General features: G+C 33.2%; 4 protein-coding genes and 2 long non-coding RNA genes across 9 annotated transcripts; 4 read left to right on the top strand and 2 right to left on the bottom strand.

The window, feature by feature from the left end:
- The first annotated feature begins 1,953 nt into the window (after positions 1-1,953).
- Positions 1,954-3,962, top strand: LOC118450841 (actin 205-like). The gene is made up of 2 exons (XM_035886825.2): positions 1,954-2,111; positions 2,237-3,962. Exon 2 carries the CDS (start codon positions 2,255-2,257, stop codon positions 3,383-3,385), a length of 1,131 nt encoding a protein of 376 aa, XP_035742718.1. The 5' UTR covers positions 1,954-2,111; positions 2,237-2,254; the 3' UTR covers positions 3,386-3,962.
- Positions 3,963-5,642: 1,680 nt separating this feature from the next.
- On the top strand, positions 5,643-8,041 carry LOC118450840 (actin 205). The gene is made up of 2 exons (XM_035886824.2): positions 5,643-5,801; positions 6,834-8,041. The coding sequence occupies exon 2, from the start codon at positions 6,860-6,862 to the stop codon at positions 7,988-7,990; it is 1,131 nt and encodes a 376-aa protein (XP_035742717.1). The 5' UTR covers positions 5,643-5,801; positions 6,834-6,859; the 3' UTR covers positions 7,991-8,041.
- Positions 8,042-8,224: 183 nt separating this feature from the next.
- LOC118450854 (uncharacterized) lies at positions 8,225-10,045 on the bottom strand. Its single transcript, XR_004840900.2, has 2 exons — positions 9,652-10,045; positions 8,225-9,237 (listed from the first exon to the last, which is right to left on the bottom strand). It is a non-coding gene; the product is annotated as an uncharacterized LOC118450854 (long non-coding RNA).
- A 568-nt stretch (positions 10,046-10,613) lies between these two features.
- LOC118450842 (actin, muscle) lies at positions 10,614-12,704 on the top strand. The gene is made up of 3 exons (XM_035886826.2): positions 10,614-10,770; positions 11,330-11,483; positions 11,578-12,704. Exons 2-3 carry the CDS (start codon positions 11,358-11,360, stop codon positions 12,580-12,582), a joined length of 1,131 nt encoding a protein of 376 aa, XP_035742719.1. The 5' UTR covers positions 10,614-10,770; positions 11,330-11,357; the 3' UTR covers positions 12,583-12,704.
- On the bottom strand, positions 12,684-15,621 carry LOC118450853 (uncharacterized). Of its 3 annotated transcripts, XR_014983330.1 has the most exons (3): positions 15,441-15,621; positions 14,972-15,232; positions 12,744-14,905 (listed from the first exon to the last, which is right to left on the bottom strand). It is a non-coding gene; the product is annotated as an uncharacterized LOC118450853 (long non-coding RNA). The 3 variants fall into 3 exon arrangements; XR_004840898.2 differs by lacking the exon at positions 15,441-15,621 and having other exon boundaries at positions 12,684-14,905; positions 14,972-15,432; XR_014983329.1 differs by lacking the exon at positions 14,972-15,232 and having other exon boundaries at positions 12,741-14,905.
- A 335-nt stretch (positions 15,622-15,956) lies between these two features.
- LOC118450836 (RNA-binding protein Ro60) lies at positions 15,957-21,627 on the top strand. 2 transcript variants are annotated; one of them, XM_035886815.2, is made up of 9 exons: positions 15,985-16,051; positions 16,120-16,233; positions 16,524-16,768; positions 16,842-17,211; positions 17,313-17,524; positions 17,599-17,804; positions 17,982-18,102; positions 18,212-18,615; positions 18,701-21,627. In XM_035886815.2, the coding sequence occupies exons 3-9, from the start codon at positions 16,535-16,537 to the stop codon at positions 18,831-18,833; spliced, it is 1,680 nt and encodes a 559-aa protein (XP_035742708.1). In that variant the 5' UTR covers positions 15,985-16,051; positions 16,120-16,233; positions 16,524-16,534; the 3' UTR covers positions 18,834-21,627. The 2 variants fall into 2 exon arrangements, with proteins under 2 accessions (XP_035742707.1, XP_035742708.1); XM_035886814.2 differs by lacking the exon at positions 16,120-16,233 and having other exon boundaries at positions 15,957-16,051.
- The last annotated feature ends 19 nt before the right edge of the window (positions 21,628-21,646 follow it).

Below are 21,646 nucleotides of genomic sequence, written 5' to 3'. Positions count from 1 at the left end.
TTATAAATTTAATTCAATCTAATATTTATTTATTAACTTGCTTTTTTACATTTTTTTTATTATTAATTCTGCTTATAATTGTTTAATTCATTCCGCATATTCCTAAGATAGCGCCACATCTGCATCATGTCTCGTTCAAAAGTACATATTTCATGGAAATTCGTATTTTGTTTATAAAAAATGTTCGATCGAATTGAAATTCCTTTTTGTTAAAAATACGTGCAAATACATTTATCAGTATCCCTATTTCTTTTTTTATTAGTTATAAACAAAGCCACATAAAGTTGTCTTCATTTTTATATATTTATGACTATAGGTTATGTTATTTTTCAAACAATGTATATTTTTGATTTAAATACTTAATATTTCATAGGACGTACGATATTATTTTACGTCTTACACTACTAATTTTTAAAAGACAATCATAAGGTCAACTTATGTAAAATGATTATTTCATTAATAGTCAATTTATTTGTTTCAACCGATTCTGATGAAGAAATTTAAACAAAATGCGCTGACAAATGTGTGGAAATAAAACTGACTAATAACTAAAGCTATCTAAAATATATTTTGTAAAAATGAGAAATCAGGAAATACTATTTCTGTCTAAAATGTTTAATAAAATGTCAGTAAGAAGAAATGGCATCACAAGAAATTAAAGATGGTAATTTTTTATTATATTAGCAGAGAGGATTTAAGTTCTTTAAATGAAATCTCTTCATTGCCAGAACAAATCCTAATCACAAATTTTGGTCAAAACGTAATTTACTTGAAGCTGTAAATAATAAGATACATTAAATTGTGTGTGTGTGTGTATGTATGCATACATATATTTTATAAGTTATAAAATTTATATACATAATTAAAATTTTTCATATTTATTGGATTGCATCTGGATTGATTTAGAAAATATAACCGATTCTGATGACGTACTTTATATTATTAATCAGTTAGCGATAAAACAAATTTACAGAGGTTTTATGAGAAGCTGTATACTTGCCTTGTGTGATTTATAAACGTAAGGAGAACTTATTATATTTGTCTTTTTTTACCTTTAATTTATAAAGAATAATAAAGTTAAATGCTCGCGTGCACCAACGTGTGTGTACATATATGTATGTATTATACTTCTTAATATGGACGGAGACAACTGAAAAATATTACTATTCAATACATTTTTAATAAATAAATATTGATTGAAATTATTATTACAAGATATATATATATATATTTCTGTATTCATATATATATATATATCTTGTAATAATAATATCTTGTAATAAAAATAGAAATTTCATTAAATTATTATTACTTTTAATATTATTTATATAATATTATGGTAAGAAAGATTCATAAACTTAAAACTGTTCTCTGTCGTTAAGTCTTAATTGATTATAGCTTAAATTTTTATATATAACAACTTGAATCTTTTTCGTATAATTTAAAAAAAAAAATAAAAATAAGACTACAAAAATAATTGAAAAAAATATAACATTAAAATTACTATGATAGTAAAAATAACGTAAACCAATATTACAATAAAGTAGAATAAAATGAAAATAACATTAATAGAAATATAATATAAGGTTACCTTAAAACGAAGAAGAAAATACAATTCAAATTTTATAATCTTCTCTTGGAATTTTTGGAAATCATTCAATGTTTTTCTACATTAATATCCAGATTTGGATGTTCCGTTCCGTTGAGAAAAGCGACGCTGAAGCTAAAATGAAAGAGGAGGACGAGATGGGAAGAGAAGCGGAAGAAGATGAAGAAAACAGAAGAAAAGCGCCGGTGGGGATTGACGCATATTTCTCGAGCAGTCAGGGATGTCCAAAAAACATTGAGGTCCACCCTCGAACATCCAATGATATACCCGATGTTTGAATATTTAGCTTCGAGAGATTTCCCGGTTATGCGTTGTCCCGGTCGAAGCACTGCGTAAGTTTCCCATTTTACGTGGGTAGAACTATTGGGCAGCCCTGGAGACGTCCCTCGTGCCCATCTTCGGTAGCATCGCGTACGGTACGCGAGCGTTATATCTGGCTTCGCAGCGCTTGCGGGCCTCAGCCGTTCCGCAGCTACCTACTCATCCGCAACTCACCCTCACGGTTGGTAGTTTAGTCTACTCTTATATATAAGTTTATTCGCACTATCGGTGCGTCCTCTTTCAGCCGATTTCGAATGAATTTATCGCGTAAAATTTATTTTTTAACAAAGAATATATTTCTTTCAGCGATAATAAAATAGCAAAATGTGTGACGACGAAGTAGCCGCCCTTGTTGTAGACAATGGATCTGGTATGTGTAAGGCCGGATTCGCGGGAGATGACGCACCTCGTGCCGTCTTCCCATCGATCGTTGGTCGACCTCGTCACCAGGGTGTGATGGTTGGCATGGGTCAAAAAGACAGCTACGTCGGCGACGAAGCGCAAAGCAAAAGGGGTATCCTTACTCTAAAGTATCCTATAGAGCACGGTATCATCACCAATTGGGATGACATGGAGAAAATCTGGCATCACACCTTCTACAACGAACTTCGCGTCGCTCCAGAGGAACATCCCGTTCTCCTTACCGAAGCTCCGCTCAATCCTAAGGCTAATCGCGAAAAAATGACACAAATTATGTTCGAAACCTTCAATAGCCCAGCCATGTACGTTGCCATTCAGGCAGTTCTTTCCCTGTACGCCTCCGGTCGTACCACGGGTATCGTATTGGACTCTGGCGATGGTGTATCTCATACCGTCCCTATCTACGAAGGTTATGCTCTTCCTCATGCCATCTTACGTTTGGACTTGGCCGGTCGTGATCTAACCGACTATCTCATGAAGATCCTAACCGAAAGGGGATACTCATTTACAACCACGGCCGAGCGAGAAATCGTTCGTGACATCAAGGAGAAGCTTTGCTATGTTGCATTGGACTTTGAACAAGAAATGGCGACCGCAGCTGCCAGTACTTCTCTTGAAAAGAGCTATGAACTGCCCGACGGACAGGTCATTACTATCGGCAACGAGAGGTTCCGTTGCCCAGAAGCACTTTTCCAACCTTCCTTTTTGGGTATGGAATCCTGTGGTATTCACGAAACTGTCTACAACTCCATAATGAAGTGCGACGTCGACATTCGTAAGGATCTCTACGCCAACAACGTTCTGTCTGGTGGTACCACCATGTATCCTGGTATCGCCGATCGTATGCAGAAGGAAATCACTGCCCTCGCACCCTCGACTATCAAGATCAAGATCATAGCACCTCCCGAGAGGAAATACTCCGTATGGATCGGTGGTTCCATCCTTGCTTCCTTATCCACCTTCCAACAGATGTGGATCTCGAAGCAGGAGTACGACGAGTCCGGTCCTGGTATTGTCCACCGCAAGTGCTTTTAGATCCATTATTAAACAGTGTCAGAAATGCGACACAGATTTTGAAGAATTAACGTCTTGGTTGCGTCTAGGAGTATTGTTGAGAATGATGATCATATTTATACGAACAATTGTGCTACTACAAAAGAAAATCATTGACACATCAGCATTCGACTTTTCATTATCAAATTATATATTTTCTTGGGATTTCTTTTTCAAATATCCTATTCAATCTATTTTAAGTTCGTAACTTTTTGCAAGAAGGAAAGTCGAAGGGAACATTATCACATCAAATGTCAGTGTAATCAAAGATTTCCAAAGATAATCATTTTATTAATATGAACTTTGGAAGGAGCCACGCTTAGTTGACCATTACATTACCATTAAGATTGTTTACTATCTTAATGTCAATTATATTGCCTGTAATCGTACAATTAAGTTCATGTTCATTCTATCTTGGTTATTAACGAAGCAAGGCTTCTAAAGTGCATCTGAATATATTATAATTTACATTGTAAATATTATATACTAAATCATTGTTGCATTGTTATACAATTGACAAACCATGTCAAATATAAACCTAAATATAAATTTCACACGACATTATAAATATTATTTAATACTAAAACACGATGTTATATCCTTTCCTATATATCCAATGTTATAATTCTTTAGACATTTATAGGATTTTAATGTATGTTTCAATGATGTTTTATTATTCGATAAAGCAATTCAGAAGACTTCTTTACGAACATTTTGTCTCTATGTATTCAGTTAAATGTTGTATTACTCTTGAGGTGCGCGCACATTACGTAATACCTATTTTTAGTTTATTAGAATTAAATTTTTCCTATATAATCGCGTTCTTTACTATCGTCCAATTGTGATCTCGAATTAGAAACTGATTGCAAAATTAAACTGAATTAAAACATGCAATAATATATTTGATATAGATATATATTCATCATGATTGTTAATCATTTCTTTGCTAGAGTCTATAGTTTTGCTCTCGAGTAAAAGCATATCTGAGTAATTGCGAGGCAATGTCCAAAAAAAGCTGTCTCGCCGCACGAGGTAGCTTTTATCAAAACTTGGCTCTCCCATCCATCCAAATTAGGTACGAGGAATCTATTTTTACGAACAGTCACTCACATCGATTTCCAGTAGCTTCTCATGATATTTATGAATTTCACCAATCACCATCCAACCGTCAACTGTTTGATCATGTACATAGTTAATTGGTTAAACAGATTATATATAAATAAAAATACGCATGCACATATTAGCATTGGAAAATAAAAATATTTATATATTTATGCATGCGTGGTAATAGTATAGCTATTAAATGGTACTCTATATTAGTACAAGAAAGGCGAAATTATAAAAAAAAATTCTTTTTGCAAGTCTCTATCAGTGATCAATCAACACGTATCTTTAAAAATAAAACTCTGCAGCTAAATTGTTGATTATTTATTCGTTATTCTTTGCTCTTTTTAATGAAAGTAATTAGTTATAGCAAATATTTATTTACTTATTTTATATGAAAAAGAAAGTTATTTTACAATAGCTTAAAGTCAAATAAAAATATAAATTACTTTATGTCCCGGTAATATATGTGATATTATTTTTAGAGTAAATAAATAGCCTATAAAAGTATATGTTGATATTCTTGTAAAGAATCTTTCACAATTAATAAAAAGAACGAATTATCCATTTAGAGATATTGGATAAGAAGCTCTACTTGCAATTATGACTTTTAATTGGAAAATTGATGTAGATGAAAAAGATTGATTGTTGGTGATTCATTTTTTTTTTAAGAGAGAGAGCAAAAGATAGATAGATAGATAGATAGATAAATAGATAGATAGATAGATAGAGAGAGAGAGAGAGAGAGAGAGAGAGAGAGAGAGAGAGAGAGAGAGAGAGAGGGAGAGAAAGAGGAAAGACATTATGTCGTTATCAACAAATATGGAAATAAAACGAAAAGAATAATATTATTCTTCCATACAGCATGTAGCTGAAGCTAACAATAAGTAATTAGAGTGCAAAAAATTCATCCATAAAATATCATATTTATCAGAAAGAAAAAATATAAATTCGTTTGGATTCTTTTGCATCGAATTTTGGATCAGATTAGGTATTAAATGATTTTCAATTAATTTGATGTATTATAAAAAAAAAACGAAAAAATGGTTAACTATGTAAAGAATCATAAGAAGGATTGAAATATAGGAGTTTTCGAAGTTATACGTTGATCTCTTGCTTAGATCTCGCAACCGCCTAGTTCGGCGAGCGTCGCGACGCCCGCGAGGCAAGCCTTTTTCGTGCCTGTCGAGCACGCACCATTCCACGAAAATGCGGGGGTGTACTGACGAGAGCATATATTCGACGTCGCGACGCCCAAAGGCACAGACGCCACTCCAACTCTGTCCCGTGCACGGTACGTATATACCAAGCGACACCAAGTCCTAAGATACTTTCTAACAATCTTATTTCAATTATTCATCCTTAATATTATATCGATCTAGATAATCGTTGCATTTATACGATTCCAACGATCTCTCATTTGTAAAATCCGTTCTTATTGATATACTATATTTTCTTTAAATCTTAACAAATCGAATAGAAACAAAAATTAAGTTTAAGGAAAAATTGTTCGATTAACTCGACTGTAACCAAATGATACTCACGACAAAGATTTCTTTTTTATCAAAGTAAAGAAAAAATCAACGCGTTCGTAAATCTGGCGTTTAACGAATGTTTCTAAATGAGTTTTCATGCAAGTAACTTTCCGACTTTGTCCCTCTTTTAATTTCTTTTTATTAATAATATTTATTATTAAAAATATATAATAACGGATTGAAAGAGCGAGAGAGAGAAATGTTTCACTCGCAAAGTAATTAAGCTACCTCTGACTAGATTGTCCATCTCTCGATATAAAATTCATTCCAGGATTGCAATTAATTAATATGAAAGCAAGGCACAATTTTAAACTTATTCGAGGTCTTTGTCCGCATACGTTTCTGCGATGCTTTTCAAAGCATAGCGTAATTTTGGCACGCACAAGCATATGAGCTATGTTTTTTCATTTAACGGCCGAGCCGGGGCGACGTCGGATACTATAAACATTGCTTGAACTTATTAGGGAGCGTCCGTTGGTCGTCCATCTAAACTTAGCTATCCGCCGCACAGAAATAACTTTGCGATGCTGAAGCCACTCGCCTATCGTTTTATAGGCAACTGGGTCAATCCTGGCTAGCGATGATTCCTAAAAACGTTATTGAGAAATATTTTAAAGCAACAAAACAATCATATAAACCTATTACATATGAAAGGAATTATAACATACAAATCTATTACATATGAAAGGAATATTTAGCGAAAGACTTTAGCTAAAACATTATACGTGATAAATTACTTGCACAAACTACGACGACCAACTAATATAAAATGATGTTTCTTTTGTTTGCAGATCTTTAAAATCGAACAAAAAGCACAATGTGCGACGACGAAGTAGCCGCCCTTGTTGTAGACAATGGATCTGGTATGTGTAAGGCCGGATTCGCGGGAGATGACGCACCTCGTGCCGTCTTCCCATCGATCGTTGGTCGACCTCGTCACCAGGGTGTGATGGTTGGCATGGGTCAAAAAGACAGCTACGTTGGCGACGAAGCGCAAAGCAAAAGGGGTATCCTTACTCTAAAGTATCCTATAGAGCACGGTATCATCACCAATTGGGATGACATGGAGAAAATCTGGCATCACACCTTCTACAACGAACTTCGCGTCGCTCCAGAGGAACATCCCGTTCTCCTTACCGAAGCTCCGCTCAATCCTAAGGCTAATCGCGAAAAAATGACACAAATTATGTTCGAAACCTTCAATAGCCCAGCCATGTACGTTGCCATTCAGGCAGTTCTTTCCCTGTACGCCTCCGGTCGTACCACGGGTATCGTATTGGACTCTGGCGATGGTGTATCTCATACCGTCCCTATCTACGAAGGTTATGCTCTTCCTCATGCCATCTTACGTTTGGACTTGGCCGGTCGTGATCTAACCGACTATCTCATGAAGATCCTAACCGAAAGGGGATACTCATTTACAACCACGGCCGAGCGAGAAATCGTTCGTGACATCAAGGAGAAGCTTTGCTATGTTGCATTGGACTTTGAACAAGAAATGGCGACCGCAGCTGCCAGTACTTCTCTTGAAAAGAGCTATGAACTGCCCGACGGACAGGTCATTACTATCGGCAACGAGAGGTTCCGTTGCCCAGAAGCACTTTTCCAACCTTCCTTTTTGGGTATGGAATCCTGCGGTATTCACGAAACTGTCTACAACTCCATAATGAAGTGCGACGTCGACATTCGTAAGGATCTCTACGCCAACAACGTTCTGTCTGGTGGTACCACTATGTATCCTGGTATCGCCGATCGTATGCAGAAGGAAATCACTGCCCTCGCACCCTCGACTATCAAGATCAAGATTATAGCACCTCCCGAAAGGAAATACTCCGTATGGATTGGTGGTTCCATCCTTGCTTCCTTATCCACCTTCCAACAGATGTGGATCTCAAAGCAAGAGTACGACGAGTCTGGTCCAGGCATCGTTCACCGCAAGTGCTTCTAAGCAATTATATTCATATAAATGATTGTTATTGCTATATTATCTACGCAGATACACCCATAAATTCCGCACTATTTCATCTAGTTACATGTCGATTATTTCAATTTTACTGTTGGTACTTTTTAGCTACAACCACAAGGAGTTTCTTATTAGGAGTAGCAATCAGTATTCTTTTTGGCACTAATTGAATATAACCGTCATATTATGTGTGTGTGTGTGTGTGTGTGAATGTGTATACACATACTTAATATACATATATACACATATATATGTATATACACACAGAATTTCTACATCTCTATCTCTATGGAATAAATCAGACTTATATTTTCACAGCGGTGTAACTAGTAATCTTTCATTTGTTACCCTTTATACGCATTACTCGCACGCATATTATATTAAGTCATCGTTTCATTAATCGTTTTGATAATGTTCTGGAATTATAACATTTAAATAAGATAAATTTTATTCAAGATTTTTTAATTATGATTGATATACGTAATGAAATCTAGATTTACTACTAGAAAAACAAATTCATCTTTTACATCTCATTTTATACAATATATTCAGCGATCTCTTTGAGGAAAATGTATTATATTTAACTGTCTAATAATTTTTATGCTTTTTATAACTTTTGTCATGCAAACATTCGGAATCATAGACCGAAAGATATAAAGTTCGTGCAATAATTACTGGGATGATTTGCCTTTGTACCTATACTATACCGCTACTATTTTCATATGTCAGTTTTTGGTTTATATGCATTAGAAGAAAACTAATTGGACGATGAAAATTAAAGAAAATTAATATTCACAAATATTAGAAGTTCAAGTACAAGGTAAGTGGAAAAACATTTGGCTAAAGGAACCGTATATAAAACGGATTTATTAAAAGTAGTCTAGTTTACGTATAATTAAATATTTATATATTAGAACCAACTAATTCTATATATGTATATAGATATGGATAATTTACAAGGAAGACGATATAATTGGCTATCTACCCAAGGGAGAATTCAATTTAACGATCATGCATAAACACTGCTGTACACCGGACAATGAATCAGTAATGATTTTTTTTAAATTACCACGTCCTTAATGATGCACCAAATCGTTCACCGATGTGGTTAACAATGATCCATCAGCCAATGCCCAGTGGAAATGAAAATCCAGGTAACATTTTAGTCGTTGTATGCATATTTGACGAAGAAGGTAACATTCGGATGCATTGGCTAACTTTTATCATCCGATCTGCAAATATAATTTTGAAGAAGAAGGATCGTTTGATTTGGACTTGGGAAAATTATACAAAATTTATAATTTGTCTAAAGTGTAAAGCGAAATTACATTGATGTCATTTTACATTCGAACTTTGCATAGTGAAATAAGATACGTAGAAAATACGTATATGTACAGAATTTACATTCTAACGTTATATTCTAACTCTCTCACGAATATTTTATCTATCATAATCGAATTATCAAGGAACAATTGTTTTATATATAAGCTTTATTACCGACACGAAAGTGCTAACGAAAGAGAATGTCGTTAATGATTTAATTTTAATCTCAGGAGATATTCATCCTCGTATGCTTGTTCGCATACGGCAGAATGATGATCAATTTGCACTCATTTTTTCATAATAATTTTCTTTAAGTTAGTTACCGTAACGTATGCAAAGGAAGCACAATTAAAAGAACATTAGCAACTAACAAAGACGCGCCGTTTCGAGATTGAAACTCAGTAATGCAAACTCGGCGAATCTGTCCGACAAATCGACAGCCAACATCGATGCTACTACAAAATGGTAAAGTGGGGAGAGAGCTCGATGATGGATCGAGTAATTCTCGTCGCCCCGTACATTTTAATAATACTAAATAAAAAATGGTTATTTTTATTATTTAGAAGATTATTGTCTTTCCAAATACAATCAATATTCTCTCGAGTATTTCTATTTCAAATACGTTCTACGAACTACCTGTCCTTACATTTATATCATCTTTATCATCTGCGTTAGGCCATTATACAATAACTAATACAACATGATTTTTTATGTAAATATAAATTACTCGAGATTCATTCTTGTATAAAATCCTTTAATAAGTATGAGAGGAATATATAATTACGTAAAAGATAAATGATATTTTATTTTGACGAAGACACATGACTTTGACTGAATCTCACAACGTAACCTACTTTAAATGTTGTTCTTTACATCTTTCTCTTTTCTTTTACAGAAGAAGAAGTACTTTTAAAAGCAAGGAAACGAACAAAGAAAGAACAGCGAAAGAATGACAAGAAAAAAGGAAAAAAGAAAAGAAAAAAAAAAAGCAATAGTAGTTAAAAAAGGGAGGAAAGCGTGAACTGGACGCGTACCATCATCTATTGGTACCTTCATTTAGGTGAAAAGCACCCGGGGAGGACGGCCCTGCGTTGTAACGAGTCCTTATTTGGATTCGGGATCCGTTGGGAAAAGCGCGTCGTCGGCGTCGTAACAACCCGCGTCTCCCTCTCGACGTCGCTCTTAGGGCGACTAAGGATTAGGCGGCGACGGCGGCGGTGGTGGTGGCGGCGGCGGCGACGGCGGCGGCGGCGAACCGATGCACGCGTTAACGTACAGCAGATTTCCATCTAAGGGGCGGATCGCTATTTTCGGCTTCGAACCGATATGGATAAAGGTACCCCACAGAGCAGACGATGCGCCACTCGCCGCTTTCGGTCTCTTGTACAACGTTCGTCCCTAAGAGATCGTCGCCGATCTATTGAGCCATCCAACTCTGAACGGTAAATCATTCAAAGGAAAATGCAAACCTTGCGCCTGTCGTTTTATCTTGCATTAGACAACGCTTTTTCTTCTTCTTCATCAACTCCTCTAATTCTTTTTTCCACATCTCCTTCCTATTCTATGCTTTCTACTACTTTTTCTTTCGAACTTATGCATAGATCGTCAACTTTGTGATTCTTGTGATCGCGATCAAGTGTATCGGGCAATCGATTCGTACTAACCAATGGCTTAATTTTATGTACATTTTCGGCGTGTTGAAATTTGTGTGAAGTGTAGTTTGGTAAATCTTGCATGGTGCTACGTGACGAAATATAAGGATACCATGATGCATGCTACATGGAAATTTAATTGCACCTAGTATCTGCCTGTGAATAGTAAAATGATATTTCAATGATTTGTTAACGTTTCCTAGTATCTAGAATCGACATAAACAGTTTTTCTTCTCTATGAAATGCAATGAATAACTACCTATCGAACTTCCGTATTCTATCAAAGTGATTGTTATAAGAGGATGTAAAAGAAAAGAGAAAGCGATTAATTTCATTAATTCATTCGCAGAAAGAAACGCTAATAACAATCCTTCAAAATGTGCGACGATGATGTTGCGGCGCTCGTCGTGGACAATGGTTCAGGTATGTGCAAAGCGGGATTCGCAGGAGATGATGCACCACGAGCTGTCTTTCCTAGTATTGTTGGTAGACCACGTCATCAGGTACGTAATCGTAAATAATAAATTGGATCGAATATTAAATGTATCCTGAAAAAAAATAAATGGATGGATAACAATCTTATTTTTATGACTACAGGGTGTGATGGTCGGTATGGGTCAAAAAGACAGCTACGTTGGCGACGAAGCGCAAAGCAAAAGGGGTATCCTTACTCTAAAGTATCCTATAGAGCACGGTATCATCACCAATTGGGATGACATGGAGAAAATCTGGCATCACACCTTCTACAACGAACTTCGCGTCGCTCCAGAGGAACATCCCGTTCTCCTTACCGAAGCTCCGCTCAATCCTAAGGCTAATCGCGAAAAAATGACACAAATTATGTTCGAAACCTTCAATAGCCCAGCCATGTACGTTGCCATTCAGGCAGTTCTTTCCCTGTACGCCTCCGGTCGTACCACGGGTATCGTATTGGACTCTGGCGATGGTGTATCTCATACCGTCCCTATCTACGAAGGTTATGCTCTTCCTCATGCCATCTTACGTTTGGACTTGGCCGGTCGTGATCTAACCGACTATCTCATGAAGATCCTAACCGAAAGGGGATACTCATTTACAACCACGGCCGAGCGAGAAATCGTTCGTGACATCAAGGAGAAGCTTTGCTATGTTGCATTGGACTTTGAACAAGAAATGGCGACCGCAGCTGCCAGTACTTCTCTTGAAAAGAGCTATGAACTGCCCGACGGACAGGTCATTACTATCGGTAACGAGAGGTTCCGTTGCCCAGAAGCACTTTTCCAACCTTCCTTTTTGGGTATGGAATCCTGCGGTATTCACGAAACTGTCTACAACTCCATAATGAAGTGCGACGTCGACATTCGTAAGGATCTCTACGCCAATACTGTACTATCCGGTGGTACCACCATGTATCCTGGTATCGCCGATCGTATGCAGAAGGAAATCACTGCCCTCGCACCCTCGACTATCAAGATCAAGATCATAGCACCTCCCGAAAGGAAATACTCCGTATGGATCGGTGGTTCCATCCTTGCTTCCTTATCCACCTTCCAACAGATGTGGATCTCGAAGCAGGAGTACGACGAGTCTGGCCCTGGCATCGTTCACCGCAAATGCTTCTAAAGAAAATAATTCTATCATTAATCCGTATCTTCGAAATCCATTTTCATATTTTTTCTTATTATCCTTTCCTTTCTTTTCTCTTCTTTTCGTTTCTTTTTCTTTCTTTTTTCTTTTTCCCCCTTTTTTTGTTAATTATGACACATCTTTTCCCATAAATGTTCGCTGTATTCGCAATTTGGACAAACCGAATGTCCAGGGAGAAAACGAAATGATGAAGAAAAGAAGAAGGCAGAAAAAGGAAATATGACAAATTGGCAAACTGAGAAAGCAATTAATTTGCCTTTATTCTACACATTTATCTGACTGTATTTTACTTTGTAGTTTATACAAATATGACTCTTTATTATGAATATTGATTTATTCATAGCACTTATGATCGTTAAAAAGCGATCCTTTTTCATCCTGCCACGAACATTCGTTCGTATAGGTCACTTCGTTTTTATTTTATTTTATTTTATTATAAACCATGTCTATACGCACATTAGAATTTTCATTAAAACAAATAATTGTGTATACTATAATATAACACAAATAAGAAATACGTCTGTTGAAGTAAATTCTAATGCTTCGTAATGATTTTGGAATAGATCATTTATTTCAACAATCATTTTGCAGAAATTGCATAAACCTTTAAGCATTACATTTCAATCAGTTACGTTAAACTTTCGGAGGAACACGTTGCAATTTAAATACCTACGAATCTATCTCTCATCAAAATATATTATTATAATACATATATCCTTTGCAACTGTTGATTTATGAAAAGAATTTCTTTATATCGGGCATAATGAATATGACGTGGATTAAAAGATTTGTTTGACACTGCCCATTTACGTCCTTCTTTGTGGTTTCTTTATTTATTTTTTATCTTTGATTAATCACTCAATAACCGTTACAGTAAAACCTATTTTTGTGCGGTGGATAGGAACCGCATAAAAGAAATCGTACAAAAAAATATTCGGAAATTTTATAAATTCTTACATATAATAAACAACTTTGTACGATATACTACCTAAAATTTTTTTTATGCGGTGGACAGGGACCACATAAAAAAAGTCGGACTTAGAAAATACATCAATGACTTATGAAATAGATGAGAGAATGCTTTCAATTAAATTAAATAATTAAATTAGACCTGAAGAAATTGTAAGAATATTTAATTCTTCATTGTACATATACATGGAGAAGTTTTCAAATTATACATTAAATAGTTTGGTGCTACTCGTCGTAATCCAAAACGCGCATCTTGTGATGAATTGGTTCAAAATCGCTTTCGTCGCTTGAAGATAGGATTTCAATTGATTTGTTTTTTGGTACCATAAAGTCAGTAATGGTACCAGTAATGAGTTTTTGTAACGACGGTTGACTAGTCAATTTCTTGTAAACGTCACGATAACGAGACATGCATGAACTCAGCTTTTTTTGAAATTTTAAGCGTCTTTCCGCATTGGTATCTATTTTAAGAAAATGCGTTTCCAATTTTTTTATAAATCTGGATCCCTGCATATATTTTATCTGCTATAATAGGTTCCGGTTCTTCTTGTCCATTTTCATAATCTATCAAACTATTTATAATGTCACTATCATTGACAGTTTGGCAATATCCACCGTCATCAATGATTTCCGCTAATACTTTGCCATAATTTATAGCAGCTGTTTCATCGGCGGACACTGCCTCGCCTTATATCTTCACATTGTGAAGTGCGTATCGTTGTAAAAATCCAGCAAACCAGCCATTGCTCGCAGAAAATTTCACTTACGAAAATTTCAATTTTCGTAAACAGGATGACGAACTTAGTTCTAAATCCTTCAGTTGGTTGAAATACTGTCTAGCTTTTTCTTGAATTAATTCTTTGTGAACGGGGATTCGTTTTTTAGGTAAATCTTTAACCCACAACACGAGAGCTTTTTCCGTCTTCTCTATTACAATATTTCTCGAATATGATGCTCTTTTACTACTGTCGTATGTTGCACTATTAAGAGATTCATATATTTTACTCGCACGTCTGTGCTATATTGTGATGAATTGGTTCAAAATCGCTTTCGTCGCTTGAAGATAGGATTTCAATTGATTTGTTTTTTGGTATCATAAAGTCAGTAATGAGTTTTTGTGACGGTTGACTAGTCAATTTCTTGTAAACGTCACGATAACGAGACATGGATGATCTCAGCTTTCGTTTGTGCTATAGCTCTGATCGTGGATTCACCTAATTTAAATTCGTTAGCAACAGTTGTGGATATTAGAATTTTTGTTTCTAATGGAATTGTCTGCCTTTTTACTTTCTTTTGGCTATAATTATTCATTTTAAGGGAGTACTTATGTCTAAAAATAAAATAAAAATCATAAAAACTACATATAAATAGAAACGAAAGTAACTAATTTATTTACCTTTAATCTCACTATAAAATGAATCCTTAATCACGTGAATCGTGAATAAAACTCTGAATACGAAGCGTATACTGTTCGCGCGTCGAGCGACAATATGTACGTAACTGACTCTGCCTTGTCAGAAGATTGTTTAAAACAAATGAACAGAGCATCGCGAAGTCCAGATACATCGTTGTCAAAGAGACCACGTAATCAGAGTTCATCCACACCAATGTACATATATGTACATTGATAGAAAACATTAAACTGGTGCTAACGCCGCTAAGATTCATATACCGCATAAAAATAAATCGCACAAAAATAAAATCGCACAAAACCAATCGCACAAAAATAAAATCGCACAAAACCAATCGCACAAAAATAAAATCGCATAAAAAAGAACCGCACGAAACCAGGTTTTACTGTATATGTACAGAAGAATATTCTTCAACGTATTATACTTTTTTAACCAATGTATACATTAAATTACCTCTTGCTATCTATAATATTCATACAAAATGATCGCTCTATTATTCGTCAATATTTCTTGAAATAATGAAATTCGCTGTGCATAGTTATCGCATTGTTTAACAATTTCATATTTTTTATTTTTCATATATTGAAGGTATAAAATCAGGGTGCTTTTTTACATAGTGATTGAACAGGTTATCTTTTTTCATTAGTTACGTCAGCTTGCCAGAAATTAAATATGCTTTATGATTGGTCAATGTATGTGTGTAATTCTATTTACTTAGAGAGTACCATTAACATTTATGGTATGTAGATACATAATGCTAATTAATTGATAGAACATTTTAGAATTTTCTACTTTCGGAATATATTTATTTGTTTACAAAATAATTCAAGTATTACGATACTTTTTTGCAATAAGAATTTGTAAACATTATTGTACTGTATATACTTAAAACTCAACTCCGATTGGTTGGTATGCGTATTTCTCTATTGCAAGAGATTATTGTCTATTGGCTATTTTTGCTGCCGATATAATTGGCAGTATGCACATCTACCTATATCATCGTTTACGGTTAGTTCGTTCGTACGTTCGTTGGGTGTAAACTTCGTTTTCTTCGTAGGTGTAAGGTAATGTTGTTTATAATTAAATATTTATTAATAGTTATCATCTTTTGTAATTGCGATTGGAACACTAGGTACTACTTTGATTATTACCGACCGCAATATATGTTTAAAGAATATAATTTCCACGTCGCGACTACATCTATTTCCGTAATGGCAGCGTTATTCTCTGTGTATTCCTATTATAGGTAAGAATATGTGAATATTTAATCATGGTGATATAGTTGCTGCCCAAGTGCGTACCATGTCTATGCAAATAATTTTTTTAGGATTATGTCATTAAAATTTTCCTTTGTTATTAAAATCCCATAAATAGATTTTATGGGATATTGGGTCATATTGACAGATCTAACGTCGTTGAAAAGAAAATATTTTTCATTCATAATAAACCAGATACAGGATATTTTCTCAGACATTTACATATTATACATTATGTTATAAAGTTGCAATCTATCAAATTTATTTATTTTTATTCCAGTACGTTGAAAAATGGATGCAATTAAAGATTTTAAGCCAAACAAAGAGTTTAAAGAAATGGAGTTTAGTTTTCATTCGTCCGAAGAACAAATGTCTGCATTTTTATATGTTGGAAAAGAATTTGCTCTCTATCATCCAGGAAATTTGTTTGCCCATAATTATTTTTTAGCAGTAAATGTCGGATGTATAGAAAAATTAGCTGCAGATGAAAATAAGCAACTATTGCCCATTGAAATTATTCTAAAGGTAATGCCTTTTCAAGATATAATAAAATTAACTATATTATTTATGAGAATGATTCTATTTTGTTATTTTATAGGCATTTGAAAGTAATCTTGTTCCACATTCTGAAACATTAATATTCGCATTAGCAGTGTGTAGCAAACAAGTTTACAGTGAAAGTTTACGTCATGCCGCTTATGCAATTGTAGGAAAAATTTGTTCATTGCCAGAACATTTTATCCTATTTATAAAATTTGCATCTGAACTAAGTAAACGTAAAATTACAATGCCCCACCCTTATAAGCCAAGCCATGGGTGGGGTCATGGATTGCGTAAAGCTGTTAATAATTGGTACCTTTCCAAGGAACCATTAGAATTGGCAAAATGTGTAACACGATGTAAAGGCAGATATGGCTGGAAGCACAAGGATATAGTGAAACTTTCACATCCGCATCCTGATACACCAGGTATTAAGCAAGCAATTGAGCAGCGATCGGGAAATAAATAACGACGTTATTAGCAATAGTGATATATATATATTAAGCATTACATGTATTGTTTAAAATAGAAAAAGAAGTGATACTTAAATATATAATGCATGGTTTGGAAAAAACTAAAAAATCATTTGGCGATAACTTGGATGTACAAGAATTGATTGATTACATAGAAAAAATTGAAGATTTCAAACATTGTAACGACAAAGTTCAGGCAGCTGGTCTTTTAGAAAAGTATGAATTAACATTAGATCATGTTCCTGGTCATATGTTAAAATCTACAGAGGTATCATGTAAAAATTCCTATATAAATTTATTTAAATAAATATTTTCTCTTTTTAACTTTTATTATTTTTCTAGATTTGGAATTCATTGATACCGTCAATGGATTTACATACACTTTTGAGTAATCTGCAAAGGATACACAATTTGGGATTATTGAAAACAGATGCTCCAGCTGTTGAAAAAATTATAGACGAAATTACTAATAAGGAAAGATTAGCTAGCAGCAATGTACATCCAATATTTGTCTATATTATTTTAAAAAATTATGAAAATTCTGGAAAGTAAGTTATACAGATGTATAGCATCATTTCTATATCATACAATTTATAATACCATTATTTTATATGTAGATTGATACTAAAACAATATGTAGGTTTACACTAGGGTTGACAGTGATGGTTCTAGCCATCACTTTGATCAGCATATCAAGTTATTAACGAGTAATGTATCTTTCAAAGGCCATTGTCATACGAGAAACGAAAAATGAAAGAACAAGCAAAGAAACCATTTCCTCCTCCGCCGAAACCAAACTCTAAGATTATAAACGCACTAAACAAAGCTTTCGAACTTTCAGTTTTGGTAAGTTTCATAATATTGATATGTGTGTATGTGTATATATATTTACATATATTTACATATATTTATGACGCGCCATTAATTACTCTTTACTATGAGTTTACATTTGCAGAATCTCAAATCGACTGGCTTGCGTTACATGATAACGATTAATGCTAACAAAATAATGTGGAAGTGTCCTACATGGCGTAGTGGAAATGTGAATGCAGCAGAAGCTGGTTTTTTAATAGCATATACACTTTCTCGATGCGAAAAGGATATCACTGCTGCTGCATTTGATGTTATCGACGTTCATATTATCAATTTGGATCAGTCACTCTATTTTTCTTCACTAATAAGTGTATACCAACCTATGCCAAATAACATTATTCGTTTAAGTAGCCCAATTATATGGGCTTCTCAAAAAGGTTATCAGTATGATGTATTTATTAATGTCATAGACGATATAATAGACTACAACGAATGTGAAGAGGTCTTTGAAGACTATAGAAAACAAATGAACCTTCCACATACAAAGTAAGAATTTGATTTTTAATTATCCACTTGTACGCTTGTGTTTTGTCTCATTCAATAAGGCTTGATATGAAATATTTTTTTGTAGATTAATAAATTGCGTTGTCTGTTCTTCGAAAGCATACAAAGAGGATATATACAACAGAAACATTTTAACAATTTATGGTTTTGATGCAACCGTACCAATGGTTATACAAGCTTTTGCAACGTCACTCTTTTAAAGAAGATGAATTATTTGTATACTATGATGTACACACATGATTTAACTCCATTCTCGTGAAGAAAAAATTGTGCGTTTTAAATATTATGAAATACTATAATGCGGCAATTCTTATAAAGGTAAATCTCTACAAAAATTCATTTCTCATTTCTACATGATTTTTCATAATAATCTTATATGTCGCAACTTTTTTATAATTCACTACATGAGAGTGCCTTTTGAGATGGAGAAAAATTTGCTGATAATTATGAAACAATAATGTTAAAATCTTATTAAGAAATCAAGAAAGTCATTTACAAATAGAAAAAATTTCAAATTAAAACAGTATGCTTGATGCAATACTATACAAAATGAATCTAAAAGCTTTTATTTTAATTTAATTGATCAATGCCTGGACTTATAAGTACTAAAAAATTCTGTGACGGGATATGGTATTTAACATTAATTACATTATATTAACTTTTCTATATTCTGTTTTTTTCCTGAAATAGAAAAAAGAAAAAGAAAAACATAACAGAGTAAAAGAATTTTCTATTGTCTCATTAATATATTAATGTTAAATCAATGACGATATTTACTGCATGCCTTTAGTAGCTAAGATAATCTTATTATAGAATGATTTTAAGGTATACAGAACATAAAGCACAGAATCCAATACGTTTTTTGTTAAAATCGACAAAAAAATGCAATTCAATTATCGATTTGCTTATTCAAAAAATGAGTACTTAGAAAAATAATTAAATTATGCAATTACAATTCACATGCTTAAAGTTTTATTTTTCTCATAGTTTTTTACACATTATAAAAACAAGAAAAAATACCAAGAAAAAGTTAATTCAATAAGAAAACTAGAATAAGACTGGATATTAGATACAATGCTAGTATCTAAAATAATCTATGGTGCATTTTTATATATAAATTGTTTTACTTTTTGTTTTATATATAAAACAAAAAGTAAGAAACAATATATTTACTTTCATTTTATTGCTTGCTTATTTCCACTGGTTGGCGGTAAAGCTTTTTGTAATATCTTTAATAAGATACGTAGATTTAAAATGATTATCTGTAAGATGATATATTTGATGACGACTGGTACGCTTCTGAATATTCGAATAAGCATTAAAAAGAAATAGAGCATCGAAAATTCTCCCACTGTGATATGCATTTAGCTCCAAAGAATTTATAGTTATATTAGTATAATTTAACAGTTATATTTCATATTTGCCATATCCAAAGTAATTACAACTTAAATAAAAAATATTACATACATTACTGTTATAATACTGTGATACACAAAACATGTTCAAACTAGAGAAATGGATAAGCAAATTGCCAGAGGCGTACTGTGTCCATTAATTTGTTGATTAATAATATCTATAGAAATGATAATACACAATTTTGTTTATAATATAGAATAGAATACAATGGTATTGTTAGCTCTTTCTTGATCCTTGAATTACCAAATATAAAGAAAAAACACATTGAAGATAATGTTAAAAAGTACAACGTGAATGTATTCTCAGGTTTGAAAGAAATTTAAATTAAGTGCTTAATATTCACGTGTGATACTTGTGGCCCTTTTTGGTAATTCGCGAATCAAATGGTTAATTTGTCTTAATGATTCTATTTTAATATGAAAGAAGTAAATGAAACCTTTATTTTTCCCGCAAAATTTATAAGAGTAATAATACTTATACAACTACATAAAGATCGAAAAGAGTTCTGATGTAACGATATTTTATGGATATTACATTTAATTCGTAACAATATTTAAACGTCATTATACGTTAAATGTTATCATTTATCCAAAGTATGAAAAGAAATATATATACCGTTACCTAAAGGTAGATATTGGAAAAGTAGAAAATCGTACATACAGTTTCATACAGTTGTTTTTATTAAGGCAAAATAAGCTTATTAAAAATAAACCAATGCGTGTTAAATGTGTTCATACTAGTTCGGAAAAGAATGAAAGATAGAAAAAGAGCAAATAATTTCTATAAATAATAAAATCACAAAATGTTTGTTTAATTCTTATTAATACTGAGTTTCTTACAAGTAATTGATATAAGTAACACTATATTCCTTGGGGATAAAAGAGTGAAAAATTACAATTATGAGAGTTACAATTATGTTACTATTTTAAAACTACTTTTAGTAAAAAATCATACTCGTTTACAATTTATAATGTGTATACAATGCTTGAAGCAATACAATGGGAACTACGAAGTTGTACTGTATACGTATATATATATGCACGTATTATTTGATACATAATATGTGTCATAATACCTAAAAATGCATGATAAAATAGTATCTCTTCTTTATCATTCTTTGACATCAATCTTGTGAACTTTGAATTCATTCTTCGTAACATATAAAAAATGCCTACTTTTTGGCCTTACCGTATATAAGAAAATTTTCATTTCCATTTATAGATTGACAGTGTTTTGCGTTGTAATAAAATGTAGATGACATATATAAATAGTAAAAATTGAAATCTAAAAAAATAATTTTATGAAACTATCTTATGTTAATAATTAATATTATATCTTGTGTTATCTCAGCAGCAATATCATATATTAATTTCATACTCTATAATTAATGAGTATTTATCATTTAGATTACACTTTAGGGTATCTATAAATCAAATCAATATTGAGTCAATATTGAAGAAAAAAAATGTTTAAAAAAATGAAATAAGTACTACTAATATTATTTTTCTACATTTGCTTATGTAACAGAAAAAACAAAAAAAAAGACTACACAGCAAGACTAGGCCCCGTGTATTGCAGTTACTCATTCGTTAGCTTT

Source organism: Vespa mandarinia, chromosome 19, assembly GCF_050613455.1.
Source record: "Vespa mandarinia isolate Hongniang chromosome 19, ASM5061345v1, whole genome shotgun sequence".
NCBI lineage: Eukaryota > Metazoa > Arthropoda > Insecta > Hymenoptera > Vespidae > Vespa > Vespa mandarinia.
The sequence above is the reverse complement of the archived record's forward strand: the minus strand, read 5'-3'. Positions and strand labels throughout refer to the sequence as shown.

Coding starts and splice junctions, on each gene's coding strand:
- LOC118450841 (XM_035886825.2), top strand. CDS start 2,255: ATGTGTGACGACGAAGTAGCCGCCCTTGTTGTAGACAATGGATCTGGT.
- LOC118450840 (XM_035886824.2), top strand. CDS start 6,860: ATGTGCGACGACGAAGTAGCCGCCCTTGTTGTAGACAATGGATCTGGT.
- LOC118450842 (XM_035886826.2), top strand. CDS start 11,358: ATGTGCGACGATGATGTTGCGGCGCTCGTCGTGGACAATGGTTCAGGT. Junction 11,484..11,577: donor TTGGTAGACCACGTCATCAG/GTACGTAATCGT, acceptor TTATGACTACAG/GGTGTGATGGTCGGTATGGG.
- LOC118450836 (XM_035886814.2), top strand. CDS start 16,535: ATGGATGCAATTAAAGATTTTAAGCCAAACAAAGAGTTTAAAGAAATG. Junction 17,525..17,598: donor ATATGTTAAAATCTACAGAG/GTATCATGTAAA, acceptor TTATTTTTCTAG/ATTTGGAATTCATTGATACC. Junction 18,103..18,211: donor CTTTCGAACTTTCAGTTTTG/GTAAGTTTCATA, acceptor TTACATTTGCAG/AATCTCAAATCGACTGGCTT.